The sequence below is a fragment of the Hypomesus nipponensis genome, chromosome 18 (genome assembly GCF_054491055.1).
Source record: "Hypomesus nipponensis isolate SF chromosome 18, ASM5449105v1, whole genome shotgun sequence".
Classification (NCBI taxonomy): Eukaryota; Metazoa; Chordata; class Actinopteri; order Osmeriformes; family Osmeridae; genus Hypomesus; species Hypomesus nipponensis.
In genome coordinates this window covers 20,485,001-20,502,089 of record NC_140378.1, presented here as the reverse complement: position 1 = coordinate 20,502,089, position 17,089 = coordinate 20,485,001, and the positions used below count along the sequence as shown (strand labels likewise).

The 17,089-nt window shown below is 47.9% G+C and overlaps 2 protein-coding genes across 4 annotated transcripts in view; one reads left to right on the top strand and one right to left on the bottom strand.

Annotated features, from left to right (window-relative positions):
* Positions 1-2,108: 2,108 nt before the first annotated feature.
* On the bottom strand, positions 2,109-12,605 carry LOC146252643 (cilia- and flagella-associated protein 100-like). 3 transcript variants are annotated; one of them, XM_084679724.1, is made up of 16 exons: positions 9,767-9,882; positions 9,507-9,631; positions 9,189-9,245; positions 8,768-8,871; positions 7,604-7,784; positions 7,192-7,256; positions 5,227-5,390; positions 5,030-5,110; positions 4,766-4,932; positions 4,491-4,554; positions 4,170-4,221; positions 3,781-3,932; positions 3,251-3,386; positions 2,932-3,134; positions 2,528-2,621; positions 2,109-2,355 (listed from the first exon to the last, which is right to left on the bottom strand). In XM_084679724.1, exons 2-16 carry the CDS (start codon positions 9,568-9,570, stop codon positions 2,245-2,247), a joined length of 1,695 nt encoding a protein of 564 aa, XP_084535850.1. In that variant the 5' UTR covers positions 9,571-9,631; positions 9,767-9,882; the 3' UTR covers positions 2,109-2,244. The 3 variants fall into 3 exon arrangements, with proteins under 3 accessions (XP_084535850.1, XP_084535852.1, XP_084535849.1); XM_084679726.1 differs by lacking the exon at positions 9,189-9,245 and having other exon boundaries at positions 9,767-9,880; XM_084679723.1 differs by lacking the exons at positions 9,189-9,245; positions 9,507-9,631; positions 9,767-9,882 and adding an exon at positions 12,535-12,605.
* A 178-nt stretch (positions 12,606-12,783) lies between these two features.
* LOC146252642 (Krueppel-like factor 15) overlaps positions 12,784-17,089 on the top strand; it is an 11,900-nt gene continuing 7,594 nt past the window's right edge. The window contains exons 1-2 of the mRNA XM_084680830.1: positions 12,784-12,978; positions 14,710-16,336. Of these exons, the coding sequence (XP_084536956.1) occupies positions 14,784-16,336 (1,553 nt within the window). The 5' untranslated portion in view covers positions 12,784-12,978; positions 14,710-14,783. The remainder of the gene's footprint in view (positions 12,979-14,709; positions 16,337-17,089) is intronic.

Genomic DNA, 17,089 nt, shown 5'->3' with positions numbered 1-17,089 from the left:
GGAGAGGGAGGTATGTAGTTACTCTAATAAAAGGGACAGGAATGAGAGAAGGAGAGGGGGAGGTAGGTAGTTCCTCTAATAAGATGGGGGAACAGATGAGAGAATGGAGAGAGAAGGGGGCTGAGGGAATGGGGTAAGAGACAGAAAGAGAGCGATGAAGAGTGGGAGTGAGATTAAGGGAGGGAGAGAGGAAAGAGGGACAGAGAGACATGGGGAAAGAGGAGGGAGAGAAAGGGATTGAGAGGCAGTGCTGAGGGACAAGGCAGTGCTTGATGCTGCAGGGGTTCAGCAGTTCTTCTGAAAGACTGCGTTATCATACGCTGTGAACACACGAGCTTTTGGTTGATCTCTGATAGCAACACTGACAACAACGCGCATGCACGCGCACACAGATATCACTGAAAAAGATCAACTGCAGCTTCAAGATCACATTTTCTACTAACGTTCATCAAATATGTTGGTGTCTAAACCATCCGTGTATGTTACCTTTGTGTTTGTCTTAATAGGTTTGATGTGGTAAGTCTCATTCGTAGAGGTTTAACAAGACGTATCGGCATAATAGCCTAACCGTGTTAACAGATATTTAGTGAATGCGCATAACGTCATATGATACCGTTATAAAACTGACAACGAATTCACCAAAAGCACACACTATTGCAGCAATAATACAACCGCCCATCTCGCTAACAGCTGTAGTTCTAGAACCCAAACAACCGCTGAAGGAGGGCTCCGGTGGATCCTTCGGAAACCGCTAGCGCAATCTAGCGGTGACTGAACGGTAGCGCAGGCGACGCCTTGAAAATCGGGTACACATTCGCTACGTTGTTGCTACAGCGCACTTTAAGGAATCTGGATGGTCTTGCTCCACTAGTTTATGCCTGATATCATACCGGTCCGGTAGGCAACTGTGCAGTAGTAGGCGTTAGAAACGTCTGGTCTTGGCATCCTTACGCACTCAAAAGTACACATTTATACGTTGGAATTGCTTGGAAAAACACGGTGTAGCGAAAAGGTAGCGTAATCAGAATCAAGATTAATAGCAAAGTAGTTTTCAGTAAACAACAAGGAATTTACTTTGGTGGGCAGGTGCATAAGGACCAAAGCTTGATTGAAGCAACGATGGCCTCACTCGATAAGCAAACAGAAACACTGTGTGGCCCACGAGCACTTGTTTTCCCACTAACGAGTAGTGATACTCGTGCGGGACAGAGGGAGGTCTATGGCAAGTGCATACTACTTCATACTAGACTTGTGGGTTTAAGTTTAAGTCTGAGACAAAAAGGAAAAAAACCTTTACCTGTTATTAATGAAAGTTTTATTTTTATCTACCTATAATCATCTGTGTATCTGTGAATGCGTTTGGTGCTGTAGTTGAGGCTGCATGATAGGGTCTGGATGACCAGCTTGTCAGTCGCAGTGATGATTCTGTACGTTCGCCAAATGATCTCTGTTTGATTGTCAAGAAACGGACAAACTAAATATTTATAAGATCTAGCTCCTGTGTATCTATTTCATATGCATGTCTCTGTATATTGCCTGAAGGCGACTTGTGTATTGTTTGTTGACAGATGTTATATTTCATATTTTCATTATTAGGGTACAGCTACAGAATCAACACGTTTATATACTTGTCGTGTATTTTATTCATTTCGTTTATTTAGTTACTCATTTATGAGATCTTTTGTGAAAAGATTGACAGTCATTATAATGTAAATAATAAATTGTGTTGTGTATAACAAAATATCAGTGAGAGATCGGAAAGTTCAGTGTTTTCATTTTAAACTGTAAAATTTAACAGTTTCATTCCATTGCAAGTATAAATCTGGTTCTTGACCCTGAGATAAAGATGTTAACTAGAGATTGAGAGATGTTGTTGTTTTTTTTGAAAGTGTGTGTGTTTGCTGGCTCTGTGAGTGTTTGTTTGGTTGCTCTGTGTGTGTGTGTGTGTGTGTTAGGTTGCTCTGTGTGTGTGTGTGTGTGTGTGTGTGTGTGTACCACCTGCAAGCCTCCTCCCAGTGATTCTTGTGGTCATGATGCCTCACTGACCGCATCTGGGAGCGAGCATGCAACAATGCCACACAACGCTTCCATGATGACAAGAGGCAGAATCTGGTACACAGAGTTTATTACTCTGGGGAGAAGGGTGGGTATCTGACCCGCTGAGGGACAGAGAGGATGGGGGAGGTAGAGAGAGGATGGGGGAGGCAGGGTGGAGGTAGAGAGAGGAGGAGAGAGGAGGAGGGCCTAGGAGGAGAAGTTGAGCTGGGACTCTGTCTCCAGGTGTGTGTGCTCCACCTCCAGCTGCCGTGCCTCCACGCTGACAGGCTGAGACCGAGCCATCAGTCTCCTACCAGTCTGCAGGACACACACACACCCACAGGTTGGTTGTTCTTGATCCCCACAACTTCTATAGCTATTTTTAGGGGGTTTGGGTGTGAGGAGGGCTGGGGGAGCGTATGTATGTGTGTGTGTGTAAATGTGTATACTGTATATACACTGTGTGTGTGTGTGTGCGGCGTGAGTGCACCTGTTTCCGGATTTGAGCCTCAGCTCTCAGTAGAGATCTCTTCAGTCTGTTCTCCTGCTGCCGCTTCTGTTCACACACCTTCTCCTCTCTCAGCCTGGACACACACACACACACACACAGTTTGTTACATTAGCAATATCCCCCTTCCTCTTTCCCCTCCTCCTTTGTCTCTCCCCTCTCAACCTTCTCCTTAGTCTTCTCCCCTCTCCTCTCCCCCTGTCCTCTAGCCTCTCTCCCTCTCCCCTGACCCTCCACAATCCTCCTCTGACCCTCTCCTCCTCCCTCCTCCTCCTCACCAGACCCTCTCCTCCTCCTCACCGGACCCTCTCCTCCTCCCGCCTCCTCCTCCTCTGACCCTCCCCTCCTCCTCCTCCTCTGACCCTCTCCTCCCTCCTCCTCCTCACCGGACCCTCCTCTCCTTCTCGCGGGTCTTCTCTGCCAGGGTGATCCTCTCTGAGGGGATCATCTCCAGGTTGTCCATGGTGTTGTTCAGGAGCCCCTCGATGCAGGTGAGCCTCTGCAGGGTGGAGAGGCTGGCCTCTGTCTCCCCCATGCATGCACGGTACGCCTCCTCCACCTTCCTGCCCACCCTCTCGAGGAGTGGATCCTGCACACTCGCAGCACCACACACGCTGTCTGTCAGGGCCGCGCAACACTGGGGTGCGTTTGATTTACGCCGCGTGGCGGGGTGATGTTAAAGGGAGCTGTGTTTGTGTGTGTCACCTGGTCCTCGGCCCTGAACTCTCCGAAGCAGAAGAGTCTGGCTCTGAGCTGCAGCTCTGCTGTCCTGCCTCTCTCTCTCTGGATGCTGCTGGTCAGAGTCTCAATCTGCTGCCTCAGCTGCTCAGTCTCACACTCCCTGCGCACACACACACACACACACGTATGCACACACACACATATTCAGACATACAAACAAACATGCTCACATCTTTTTGTGTGTGCGCAAGTGTGTCACATCTTCCTGTATGTGTGTGTCTCACATCTTCCTGTGTGTGTGTGTGTCTCACATCTTCCTGTGTGTGTGTGTGTGTCTCACATCTTCCTGTGTGTGTGTGTGTGTCTCACATCTTCCTGTGTGTGTGTCTCACATCTTCCTGTGTGTGTGTCTCACATCTTCCTGTGTGTGTCTCACATCTTCCTGTGTGTGTGTGTGTGTCTCACATCTTCCTGTGTGTGTGTGTGTGTCTCACATCTTCCTGTGTGTGTGTGTGTGTCTCACATCTTCCTGTGTGTGTGTGTGTGTGTCTCACATCTTCCTGTGTGTGTTGTCCCTGACAGAGCGCATCCTCTCCAGGGTCTCCTCGGTGTCGATGCAGTTCTGCACCAGCGTGAGGTTCTGCTGCTCCAGGTCTGACAACAGCATCAACAGCTGCTGGGGGTGGGTGAAGTACAGGCCTGGCTCCTACACACACACACACACCACACACACACACACACCACACACACACACACACACACACACACACACACACCACACACACACACACGCCCCGACCATTCAAATAATAATGTAATTCTAACAGTAACACTAATTGTAACCTTCAAACCTCCTGAAAAAAACATTTGAAGTTGTGGGAGGTTAAACATGACCATACACACACACACACACACACGTGAACAAACACACACAGACACACACCTCGTCCTCCGCCAGCTTGCTTTCATCCACCTTCGCCACCTGCACCTCCTTCCTGGTATCCATGCAACCAGAGAGACAAACACACATGCATAACACACACACGACATCACACATATTATATTTCAACATCAAGCACTTCAACATTAAGACAAAAGTGAGATTGCAAGGCAGAGAGCGCTGAAGCTGTGAACCAGGGCTGTTAAAGACCATGTGTAGACTACCAGGGCTGTTAGAGACCATGTCCAGACTACCAGACTATGTCTGACTTCACCATCAACAACAACACAAAACGGTCAAACAGGAAATGAAAGGTCTGCTCACGTCTTGACGTTCTGCCTGCGAGGGTTCCTGGCGTCTGACATGAGAGGTGACAAACCCTCCTGACCTGAGGGGAGGGGTGTGTGTGTGATAGTATGTGTGTGTGTGTTGGAGAGAGGAGGACATGGTTACACACGTGTAATTGATTCTGTCATTCATTCATTCATTGAATCCCTTATCCATCCGCCCCTCCCTCCACCCATCCACCCTCTCTCCACCCACCCACTTCTTCATTGATACACCCCTCCACCCCTCTCCTCAGTGCAGGGAGGACCTACGTCTCCCAGGCCTGGTGTGGTCCTGGTCAGCCCCCCTCCCCTCCTGGTCCTGGTCGGAGGCCCGGGGGCCCCCCTGCCTCTGCTGCCACGCTGGGGGGGACAGGCGCAGCAGGAACTTCCGGTACACCTCGTACTCTCTCAGGGTCTCCTCGCTCCGGAAGATGTGGCTGTGCGGAGGCACACACACACACACACAGGAGCAAAAAACATACGCAGTGAGAAACACACATTGAGAATGACACACACACAGTGAAAAACACACACCTTTTTATGGCCACCATCTTGCTGGTGATCGTCTTGATCTCAGACATCTTCTCTAACTTGTTCCTCGTCGCCTGTTCCGCTCTGAAGAACCCAGGAGAGAGAAGGAGGAGGAGGGATGGTTACAGAGGAAGAGAAGGAAAGATGAATACCATCATGACCAACAAACAAACAACAAAGCGTCTGTAATCTGTTTTTACGTTTTGATGGCCTGTACTGAGTTCCTGTCGTTCTCCTTGAGGAAGACGTCAAACAGGGAGACGTCCTGATCTAGAGTCCTCTCTGCCTGGACTACCCTCCTCTCCTCCTCCTCAGCAACATCCAGCAGCTGCTGAATCACCTGCTGCTTCACCTCCAGCCCATACTAGGGAGGGAGAGAGGAGAGGAAATACATCAGGTAATACTCCTAGTAACACTCCAGGTACTGTCTCTAGTAACACTCTGGGCATTAAGGCCTACTCTCTCTCCCTGTTTATCCGTCTACATAAGCGCGTGTTGTTCCCCGACAGCCTATCCTGATGTCATTACGAGAAGGCTTTCAATTCAGATCTTTATTTCCAAACAACTTGTTTCCCAGGCCGAGGGGAGAGACGCCAGCGTGTGTGTGAGAAGGTTCTGGAACAGAGAGGCTTCTGTAACCGGCGGCAGCAGCTCAGCCCAGGGAGACTCTGGGCTGATATAAACGACCTTAGAGTGGAGAGAGACACACAGGGAGCGGGAACTCTGTGTGTGTGTGTGTGTGTGTGTAAACCCTGTGTGTGTGTGTGTGTGTGTGTGTGTGTGTGTGTGTAAACCCTGTGTGTGTGTGTGTGTGTGTGTGTGTGTGTGTGTGTGTGTGTGTGTAAACCCTGTGTGTGTGTGTGTGTGTGTGTGTAAACCCTGTGTGTGTGTGTGTGTGTGTAAACCCTGTGTGTGTGTGTGTGTGTGTGTGTGTGTAAACCCTGTGTGTGTGTGTGTGTGTGTGTGTGTAAACCCTGTGTGTGTGTGTGTGTGTGTAAACCCTGTGTGTGTGTGTGTGTGTGTGTGTAAACCCTGTGTGTGTGTGTGTGTGTGTGTGTGTAAACCCTGTGTGTGTGTGTGTGTGTGTAAACCCTGTGTGTGTGTGTGTGTGTGTAAACCCTGTGTGTGTGTGTGTGTGTGTAAACCCTGTGTGTGTGTGTGTGTGTGTGTGTAAACCCTGTGTGTGTGTGTGTGTGTGTGTGTAAACCCTGTGTGTGTGTGTGTGTGTAAACCCTGTGTGTGTGTGTGTAAACCCTGTGTGTGTTTGTGTGTGTGTGTGTGTGTGTGTGTGTAAACCCTGTGTGTTTGTGTGTGTGTGTGTAAACCCTGTGTGTAAACCCTGTGTGTGTGTGTGTGTGTGTGTGTGTGTGTAAACCCTGTGTGTGTTTGTGTGTGTGTGTGTAAACCCTGTGTGTGTGTGTGTGTAAACCCTGTGTGTGTGTGTGTGTGTGTGTGTGTGTAAACCCTGTGTGTGTGTGTGTGTGTGTGTGTGTGTGTAAACCCTGTGTGTGTGTGTGTGTGTGTAAACCCTGTGTGTGTGTGTGTGTGTAAACCCTGTGTGTGTGTGTGTGAACCCTGTCTGTGTTTGTGTGTGTGTGTGTGTGTGTGTGTAAACCCTGTGTGTGTTTGTGTGTGTGTGTGTGTGTGTAAACCCTGTGTGTGTGTGTGTGTGTGTTTGAACGTGAACGTGAACCATGCCTGTGTGCCATGCCACCAATAACAACAACCCCTATTTTTCCACTTACCTCATTTCAGAGACGCTTCATAAAACTGCTGTTCTGTTGTGATGAACTCAGCGCTGGAGAGGAACACTACACACACATGATGTCTATGTGCATGAGTGTGTGTGTGCATGGTAGATTATACTGTCCGACACCAGGGATCAACAACATGGGCAGACTGACGTCTGAGTGTGTGTGCTGACGTGTCTTTGGTGTGTATGTGAGTGTGTGTGCACATGTATGTGTGTGTGTGTCTTTTATGTGAGGGTGTAAGTATGCGAGTGAGTGTGTGTGTTTGTATGTGTGTTCAGGTATGTGTGTGTGTGTTTGTATGTGTGTTCAGGTATGTGTGTGTGCGGGTGTGTGTGTGTTCAGGTATGTGTGTGTGCGGGTGTGTGTGTTCAGGTATGTGTGTGTGTGTTTGGGACTAATGTCATGTCTCACCCGTATCAGGAACATCTCCTTCTTCTTCCCAATGTAAGACACCATGTTGTCCTTGTCATTGTGGTCTGGACAGGACAGAGAACAGTTCAGTCATTTACACTTTGAATCAACACAAGTACAGCAGATAATCAAGAATCAGAAGTACACGGGCGGACGGACCGACCTATAGATGTGTGTGTGTGTGTGTTTGTGTAACAGACGTGGTCTTGCAAGTTCCGTCAGAGGTATACAGGCCACTGTCCGCTCCCACAGGGAGTCGAACTCACCACCTCTGACTTCCCAAGCGCCACCACTACCAACTACGCCAACGATAAGCTAGCACTTTGCTGACGCGGGTGGCCTTTTACATACTTGAGGAGTGAGTTTCACCACACACCGGCTACATATGCATGTCGCCAGACCCCAGACTCACAATGGGTGGAAGCCTTCCTCCAATCAGGGGACTCCCTGGCAGCGCAGGCGGTCTGGGCGACGGGTGGCTTGTCTGATTGGCTGAGACTTAGCTCTCTGCGTAGCGCCGCCCTACTGGCCTGGATCCTGCCTGCGAAGGTCAGCTTGTCCTGAACCCCCTTCTGCTGCTCCCGCTCGCGCTCCTGAGAGAGAATGGTTGTGCATGTGTGTGTGACAATGTGATCATTTGAGGCTTCACTCTCCATGCCAGTAGACCTACACTCCCCCCCTCTACATCTCTGGTAGTCCTGCAGAAGCTACCACCCCCTCTACATCTCTGGTAGTCCTGCAGAAGCTACCACCCCCTCTACATCTCTGGTAGTCCTGCAGAAGCTACCACCCCCTCTACATCTCTGGTAGTCCTGCAGAAGCTACCACCCCCTCTACATCTCTGGTAGTCCTGCAGAAGCTACCACCCCCTCTACATCTCTGGTAGTCCTGCAGAAGCTACCACCCCCTCTACATCTCTGGTAGTCCTGCAGAAGCTACCACCCCCTCTACATCTCTGGTAGTCCTGCAGAAGCTACCACCCCCTCTACATCTCTGTTAGTCCTGCAGAAGCTACCACCCCCTCTACATCTCTGGTAGTCCTGCAGAAGCTACCAACCCCTCTACATCTCTGGTAGTGCTGCAGAAGCTACCACCCCCTCTACATATCTGGTAGTGCTGCAGAAGCTACCCCCTCAACATCTCTGGTAGTCCTGCAGAAGCTACCCCCTCAACATCTCTGGTAGTGCTGCAGAAGCTACCACCCCCTCTACATCTCTGGTAGTCCTGCAGAAGCTACCACCCCCTCTACATCTCTGGTAGTCCTGCAGAAGCTACCACCCCCTCTACATCTCTGGTAGTCCTGCAGAAGCTACCACCCCCTCTACATCTCTGGTAGTCCTGCAGAAGCTACCACCCCCTCTACATCTCTGTTAGTCCTGCAGAAGCTACCACCCCCTCTACATCTCTGGTAGTCCTGCAGAAGCTACCAACCCCTCTACATCTCTGGTAGTGCTGCAGAAGCTACCACCCCCTCTACATCTCTGGTAGTCCTGCAGAAGCTACCACCCCCTCTACATCTCTGGTAGTCCTGCAGAAGCTACCCCCTCAACATCTCTGGTAGTGCTGCAGAAGCTACCTGGCTCCTGAGCTCCCGGTCCTGGGTGCTGAGGAGGAAGCTGTTAGCGGCTGGGAGGCTGAACGGGTTTCTAATCTCCGGCAGCCTCACCTCTCTGAAACGCTCTGAGGAAAATGTGTTTTAATCAATTATGAATTAATCAAACAAGTAGTTGAAAGTGCTGAATTACTATAGCAAATTAAGAATAATTGAACATTATAAAACAATACAAAAATCGAGTTATGGTAAGCTATTTTTTCTGACATTAAAATGTATTCCCTTAATCTAAACAGAAGCACCCTACTGATTACCGTAATGAAAATGAAAACGCTCTCCTTGGACAGGTGTAATTTAACGTAAAACTTGTATGATATTAAACTTGTCCGTTATAAGTAGTAGCCTAGGCCTAGCTATAGTAAAATAAAAGCAGAAGGGATTGTACCGGAGACTGGGCTGGTGTCACTAACGGAGGATACCCGTTTGAAAGCGGTGCGTTTCTCTGCAGACAAAACAGCACCAAAACCACAATGAAGGAAATGCCAGACAGCGTTCGCTGGGAAATATCAACACAGCACTAGTAACACGCGCAGCATTGTCATATAATGCGCCAATTAAATTGAAATTAAATAAAGTATAAAGTTATATCACAACTGCAAATTGAACTGGAAAATGGGACTTCGCTGTTTGACCGTTGTAATATTTTCTATACCATTTAAGATTGACACAATCACTCGGCAAACATGTCGACTACATAGCTTACTGTTGGTTGGAGGCGGAAGGGCCTCTCCGGTGTCCGAGGACGCCGCGGTATATGTCAGCGACATCTCTTGGACAGATAGAGTTAACTCTGTAGACTAAACGAGTTGACCTGACGCTATTGCGAACCTTAATGAGAAGTCAGAAATGAGTTGACACTTCAGAGCATTGAAGGTAGTGTAGGCCTATCAAAATTGTATTAATTTGCATCATGAATGAATAGTTAACTATTTCCTATACCAGTTGCGGTTGTTCTAATCTTACCTAACGACGTATTTCTCTGTTAAGGTATACCGTTAGGTGTATACGCATAAATAAATCTATACATTTAGTAAATTATCAAAAATACCGATGTTCTGATATTTTACAAGATGGCACAACAGTGACCCGGTTAACTGTATTTCAATAACAGACGCGCAAGCGTGACAAAGCGAGATGACAAGAACGTCACAATGATTATTGTACAACTTCCAAGTAAACAGTGGTGTACGTCATCAACCAATAGATGGCAGTGCACATGCCTGTGTATCCTCGCCAGGTTTTCTCTTGCTGTAGATGATTAGGTTAGATAAATGAAATCCTGCCCGCCTAGTCACCATGACCCTCTGTCTGTCCTCACCACCTCTGTCAGGCGAGGTGCATTCATAAACGCGTAAACTTCCAAGAACGCGTGTAGGAATTTATGAAAAACCTCTCATATTTCTGACTGTTTATAAATCTGTAAGAGACTGTTCTATAAAATCAGATAAAAGTGTCTGCTATATTAATAAATTGTCAAATGTGAAATTACATTGAAGTAGCCTATAGCCGTTTCCTCAGCCTCTAAAGATCTGTGTCTTTAAACTGTGCTTTTTCTACCTTACAAAGTTTTGATTCTGTGTTTTATTCCCAAACATTTAGCAGTGTTTATAATCAAAAATATGAAACTAGTCAGTTTAGGTATATGCAAAACTGGAACAGGTTTGGGATGGGGAGGGAGGGTGCAGGGTGGAATGGGAAGAACATATCTGTGCCATGCTTGGATTGTTTGGTTGAACATAATAAAAAGTGAGACGATCGAAAACATGAAACTCCAGCGGTAGATCTGTTTTCCTCTGAGTGAAGGACAAGAGCAAGTGACAGGTCAGTGATGTTGACCACAGGGGAGAGTTGACCTCTGACCTCTGGTCTGTTTATTATGGACTAAACAAACCCGAAAGAGGGAACACTGTGTTTGTAGCAGAGTGTGACTGTGTGTGTTTGTAGAAGTGTGTGTGTTTACGTGAAGGGGAATGGGTAAGTATTTGTAGTTAGTTGTGTGTGAGAGTTTGTGGTAAGTTGTGTGTGTGTGTGTGTATTGTATGTAGTAGTAGTTAGTGGTGTGTGTGATCTCCTTTGGACTCAAACTTGAATTCATCCTTTGCTCTCCCCCTTTCCTATGTCTCCAATCCATCAATCCTTGGTGGCCAGAAAAACAGGCGACCAATCAGGAGTGAGCCAAACCCAGGAGCCCTCCCACAGGGAAGGGTCGGTGTCGATAACATAGCCCAGGCGCTGCCTGAGCATGTGGGTAAAAGGTGAGGTGTAATCCACTCAGGAGGATGAGACTAGACTGTGTATCAAAAACCACTAAGCTGTCTGTTCAGTGCATTCAATTAGCGCGAGGGGTAGATGGAGAGGAGGGAGGGAAGAGGAGGAGAGAGAATGAGAGGGAGGGAGGGAAGAGGAAGGAGAAAAAGACAATATAAAGATGGAGGGACTAGGTTTGGAAGAGAAGGGGTTTTAGTAAGGGGAGGAGGGAGGGTTACATGTTTACATGTGCATCAGAGAGTGTGTTTTGTTATTGTACCAAGGCTAGAAGAAAATCTAAATGACAATCACCACTAACTCAACTGATGTGCAAACAAGGTGTGTGGCATGTATGTTGTTTGAAGCACAGCAGACCTACACAGTAAAAAGGCTGTAACAGCTTTAATAGCATGTGTCCTGGAGAAAGCCTTTGTGCCTTGGTAGAGTCGGGCTTACGGAGGTCATTTCCATGATTTTCACAGTAGACTTAAGCCATAGTATCTCACCAAAATACAACAGGACTATTGACCGGAATGAAGAGCATCCATTTGGGAGCATCCCTGGATGTAAACAACCTGGGGATGTGCACAGTACTGCAGGCTGTGTAAATCCACTGTGTGAAGATTTTAAAACTCTTGATATCTCCTGACGTCGCTGAAAAGGCAGTTTGGAACCTTCTGTCTGGACAGAGTTGTATGTTTGAGGAACCCTCTGGTGTTCTTCTGTTGTACCATATATTTATAATGGTTTTATGCACAAGTTGTTGTTGTTGATTTAAGACATGTCCCCAATCACTGCCCAGGAAGTGTCAATCCTCAATTTATGTCCCGGCCTATAAATATCTGGTACTGTTTGTTAGCTCTACTCTGCCAAACACACTTGCTGGATAACTTCAGAAAACAAACCCCCTTTAGTCCCACTCCTCCCCTCCCTTCCTCCTCCATAATGAGATAATGTTTGCAGTTGAGACGCATAACAAGGTAATTCTTGGCTGAGCAAAAAACAAGATAATTTTACAGAAAAGAGAAGGAGCAGTGTGTTGAACTAGACTAACGTCTTATTCGGATATCTCGCCAATCTGTAAACTTCCTTACAGAGCGCCTATTGCGAGGTCCCTAATCTGGCATATTTAATCTGAGAGACGTAGGTAGCGCCGAGAAAACCTGGCGTGTTGTTCCACACCGATCGTTAGTGTTGTACCTCAGTTTGGAATTAACCCCAAAGCCTTTAAGGACCGTAGTCCCACAGTCTGAATGTACTTCAATTTAAAGATTAAATGTATATTTTTTTATAAATATAGGTCATTTCTTTATTTTGTTGTAGATTTTTTAGATTTGTTATGTTAAGACTACATTCATGAGTTTAAAATACACAACACCAACACAGCTATTCAAGTTGGTGTCCTGGACATTGTTGTGTAGGGCAACGGCAACTTCATACGTATTCAATATTTAAATCTTCATGTAAACTTTAATAAACCTTACCTGAAGTGTTTACAATGAGAAACATAGTCTCCATTACGTTCCAGCCGCGAGGGGACCAGAGAACTTCATGTTGCTCTCCCTGATCCACTACACACGCGCTCCAGTCAGCCAGCCCATTGACGACAAACACACGACCAGCCTCCATATACAGGGAACCAATGACGATAGAGAGAGTAGCCAAGCCTTCATGAGCCGACCCACATATGTGACTGTTAAAACCGACCCTGCTCCAATCATGTGACTCCAAAGTCGGTTACAACCATCTCTTACTTACTACCGTAGAGGAGCGTGTTCAGAGCCGCGAGCGCTCGGTCCTTGCAATGCGAAGATCGTCTCTTTGGTTTATGTATCCATAACCTCCCCACAGAGCAGACCCAAACACGATACGCGAAAGAAGGGAATTTATATATATATATATATTGATCTTGATACACTTGTAAAGAGGTAAGTGGGAACGAGGAGTACTTTTTTCCTGTTTGCAAAAAAGACGGTTATTAGGGGTTGGCGTGCGCTCATTGACAGCTGCGCTTGCTTCCTCGGTTCCTTACGTGACAACATGTTTTCTTTAAGATCTGCGAGCATACTCTGCGTTCTGATCCGAGTTGGAATTCTGAACAAACAAGCTAGGGACACCCTAGGGTGTCATTAAGGCAGAGGAGGAACGACAGAAATTAGCAAACTTTACATTATATTCCGGACCGTATACTATGTGCATAATAATAACAATAGACTTACAGGTAGTGCAAAATATCACGAAGTGAATCTTTTATAATAAAATTATTTCCCACCGAGGGACAATAATGCATGAACAGTTGTTGGCAAAACTCCACTGAAGTTTCCATATGTTCATCAGAGAGATAGTTTAACCTTGGCCGTTATCGTCTTTTTCTTGCCACTGTAGAAAGTAGGCAAGAATGTTGACGTGTGGCTACGGTTTAACAAGCTCGACCAAGGTAATCGTGTGAAGCCGTTATTAATAAGCGCATGTTAACGCTTTTTGTAAATCCAGTTATCGGTTAGGGTTATTCCCGGTCAGTTCATCGAGGTTATACGGGAGGGGGCGCGCGACTATACCGATTTCATAAGCGTTATACTTCCATTATCGTTATTGCACTGTAATTGTGATGAGCTATATATAATCATAGCGGATATTTGATTGTTGCATTAGATACTCAGGCATGCATTGATGCCCACACACAAAATATCGACGCTGAATTGAAGAAGCTGAGTTACAGTGATGTTCTCAGTAGCCGAAAATAAAGATTGTTAATCCAATATAAATTTTTTAAGTTACTCAAATTGAAATACGCTTGTGTCAAATATGATGTCCAGTACTTTGCCTTTGACAGGTCATGTCAGACACAGTTGATCCTACAGCGGTTGTAGCCTACGTGAATTAGATTAACTATTTACAATTAATTAATAGTTGGCAAACGTGACTTTTAATAACTGGTGGTATAGGCTACTAAAACTAAATTTTCTTGTTCATCTATTTTTGCCCTTGGCGCACCTTGCCTCTGGCAGACGCGGTCAAACCGCATGTGAACTTGCTGTGGAAACATGATCTTGAAATTCCACCTTCGTTGCACGTGGTTAACTTTGCCCCGAGGCTGCTGCACCTAGTTCTTTGCACGAGGCGGAAAAACGCTCCAGTCGAAATGTACTGTTCATGGTAGGTCCGGAATCTGACTAACAACACGAAGAACTCTATTACAAGGACTTTTTTCTTCTTCAGCCTAATACTTAGTAGGCCTAACCTATTTAAATACTAATAAATAAATACTTATAAATAATACATATTTATTATAAATAAAAAAAATCATATATCAAATAAATAGAACCCAGTAAAATACTTATTTTTAAGGTTCTAAACAGTACCATCCTGTTACCAGCTGAAATGTTTTCGTTTTCAGCATTAGAGTGTAGGGAAGATCAGAATGCTTGGTGGGCTTCAGTCAGAACACCTCCAACCCTCCAGGCTAAAGCTAAACCCTAACTTCAACCTTCACCTGTATGATCAGCGTTCTAGGGATAGTCATTGGCTGCCATAGACAACAGGTTGCTTTACCAAAAAGATTAATAAACCATTGACAAACAAATTAGATGTCTTCTTTCTTTCTCTGTAAAAAGACAAAAAGGTTTTGGTTCCTAAACAGTCTTCCGTCTCCACCCTAGCAACAGTCTCCGGCCAGCGTTTGAATACCACTCCAGTGGACGGAGCGCAGAGCCCTTATTGGCTCAGCTCAGGGATGGTGGATCACCTGTCTCCAGGCGAGGAGACCTTCCTGTTCCCGGCGGACAACCTCCGTTCAAACGGCGTCGCCATGGTAACGGACGGCGGCCTGTCCTTCTACCACGACCACCTCCAACCCCTGTCGTCGGCGGCGGCGACGCTCTCGTCCCTGTTCTCCCTGGAGGACGACGACCTGAGTGACTCCTCCTGCCCCTCGTGCCCCAGCTCCTGCCCCTCCTGCCCCAGCTCCTGCCACTCCTGCCCCAGCCCGGAGTGCCTTACGCTGGGCTCCAGCTCCTGCAGCAGGGGGGACACCACCAGCAGCCTTGGAGGGGGGAGCCAGGAAGGGCTCCTCGACCTCCTCCTCTCCCAGGCCTCGCTAGGGGATGGTGGGGGCGCCTGTAGCAGGGGAGCCCCGGTTCCCTCCCTGGCCCCATCCATGGCCCCCTCCTTAGCCCCTTCCCTGCCCCCCATGGCCTCCTCCCTGGCCCCCCTGGCCCCATCCCTGGCCCCCTCTATGGCCCCCTCCTTGGACCCATCCCTAGCCCCCTCCCTGGCCCCATCCCTGGCCCCCCTGGCCCCATCCCTGGCCCCCTCTATGGCCCCATCCTTGGCCTCCTCCCTGCCCCCCCTGGCCCCCACAGACCCTCCTCTACTACCCATGGACCTGGCCTGGGAGTCCCAGGGCCAGGAGAGGATTCTGGGAGGAGGGGAAGGACACACCAAGGAGGAAAGGTTCGAGTTCCCAGAGTACCCCGGGGATCTGGAGGAGCATGCAGGCCTGCTGTTCCAGCCCACCCTGGAGGAGATCGAAGAGTTCCTGGTGGAGAACATGGAGGTGGAGGAGGGGCTGGAGGGGGAGGGAGGGCTGGAGGGGGAGGGAGGGCTGGAGAAGGGGTTGCTGACCCCAGACCAAACTGTGCCAGAGGCTAGAGAGAGACTCACCCCCTCCTCTGCAAGGACTGGGCACCACATTTCCAGGCCAGAGACTGGCTGTAATGGTGGCCACTCTGGGGACGGCGTGAAGCAGGAGGACGTAGACGTGTTGGAGGGTGTGGCGGACGCAGGGGGCCCTGTGATCTTACAGATCCAGCCCATACGGATCAAAAAGGAGCCGTGCTCTGCCACCGTCCCAGCCCCAGCCTCCCAGCCTCATCCCCAGCCCCCGATCCAACTCCAGCCCCTTGCCCAGGCCTCCCCAGGCCCAGACATCAAAGTAGCCCAGCTTCTGGTCAGCATTCACGGACAGACCTTCGCCTTGGTGCCTCAGTTGGTTCCCCAAACCAACCTCAACTCCTCCTCTTCCTCCAAATTCGTCCGCATCGCCCCCGTCCCCATCGCTTCCAAGCCCCTCGGGGAGGGAGGCCTCGGAGGGGGGCCTGGGTCCGGCTTCCTGGTCGGGGGGCAGAAGTACCAGAAGAGCTCGGTGGCAGACCTTATCAAGATGCACAAGTGCTCTTTCCCGGGATGCTCCAAGATGTACACGAAGAGCAGCCACCTCAAGGCTCACCTGAGGAGGCACACGGGGGAGAAGCCCTTCGCCTGCACCTGGCCGGGATGTGGATGGAGGTGAGCTTCAGAATCACGGCATACCACACACAGCTAGGCTAGGTTAGGTTATGCTGTGCTATGCTATGCTACGACATTTTAGGCAGGGTCTTTGCTATTCCATGCATGGGTGGATTATTTTCCGTCAAACATGACTAGACTTTGTAACATTAGCTGCTTGTCTGACTTGTCACTTGTCACTTACTTCATTAGTGCCGGTCTGATCTTAATGATGGTCGTGTTTATGATAGCCCTGCGAAGCCCACAGATGTCAAGTCATGTCATCATCATATCATTTCAGCAAAAATTGCTTCTCAACAACACAGCCTAGGTTGAACACCTTAAAGGTGCTCTTTTCTGTGACTCGACAGGACAGGTGATGGTTTCCCATCTCACCTTTACTCTGAGCTAATAAGGTATTAATTTAGCAGACACTTTTATCCAAGCCACTTAGAACACAGGGGAATTTAAACCTGGTACCTCTTGATCTGAACTTGAATTCCCTAACCAGGGAACTACACCCTTCTGAGGTAAACATATATGTGTTATCTAAGAGAGATTGAAGTGTGTGTTTGTGTGTGTGCAGGGTTGTCAACATGAAGGGTGAAAAAAGACCATAATCTTGTGTATGCTTATCCTCAGCACGAACCCTAAGAATGCTTCTAGATCAAAATACATATAGACCAAAAGTATAGGTTTATTCAAACCAACAGTGGAATGTTATTGTTTGTGTTCCGCCAAGTCAAAGCCTTCCTTGCGGTCTGTGAATGTTTT

Bases quoted from the DNA above. Each gene is read 5' to 3' on its own strand.
- LOC146252643 (XM_084679724.1), bottom strand. From the start codon at position 9,570: ATGTCGCTGACATATACCGCGGCGTCCTCGGACACCGGAGAGGCCCTT. The intron at 7,785-8,767 runs GTAGCTTCTGCA...ATTCTCTCTCAG, and splicing joins ACCGGGAGCTCAGGAGCCAG to GAGCGCGAGCGGGAGCAGCA. The intron at 5,391-7,191 runs GTGAGACATGAC...CTCCCTCCCTAG, and splicing joins AGGAGATGTTCCTGATACGG to TATGGGCTGGAGGTGAAGCA.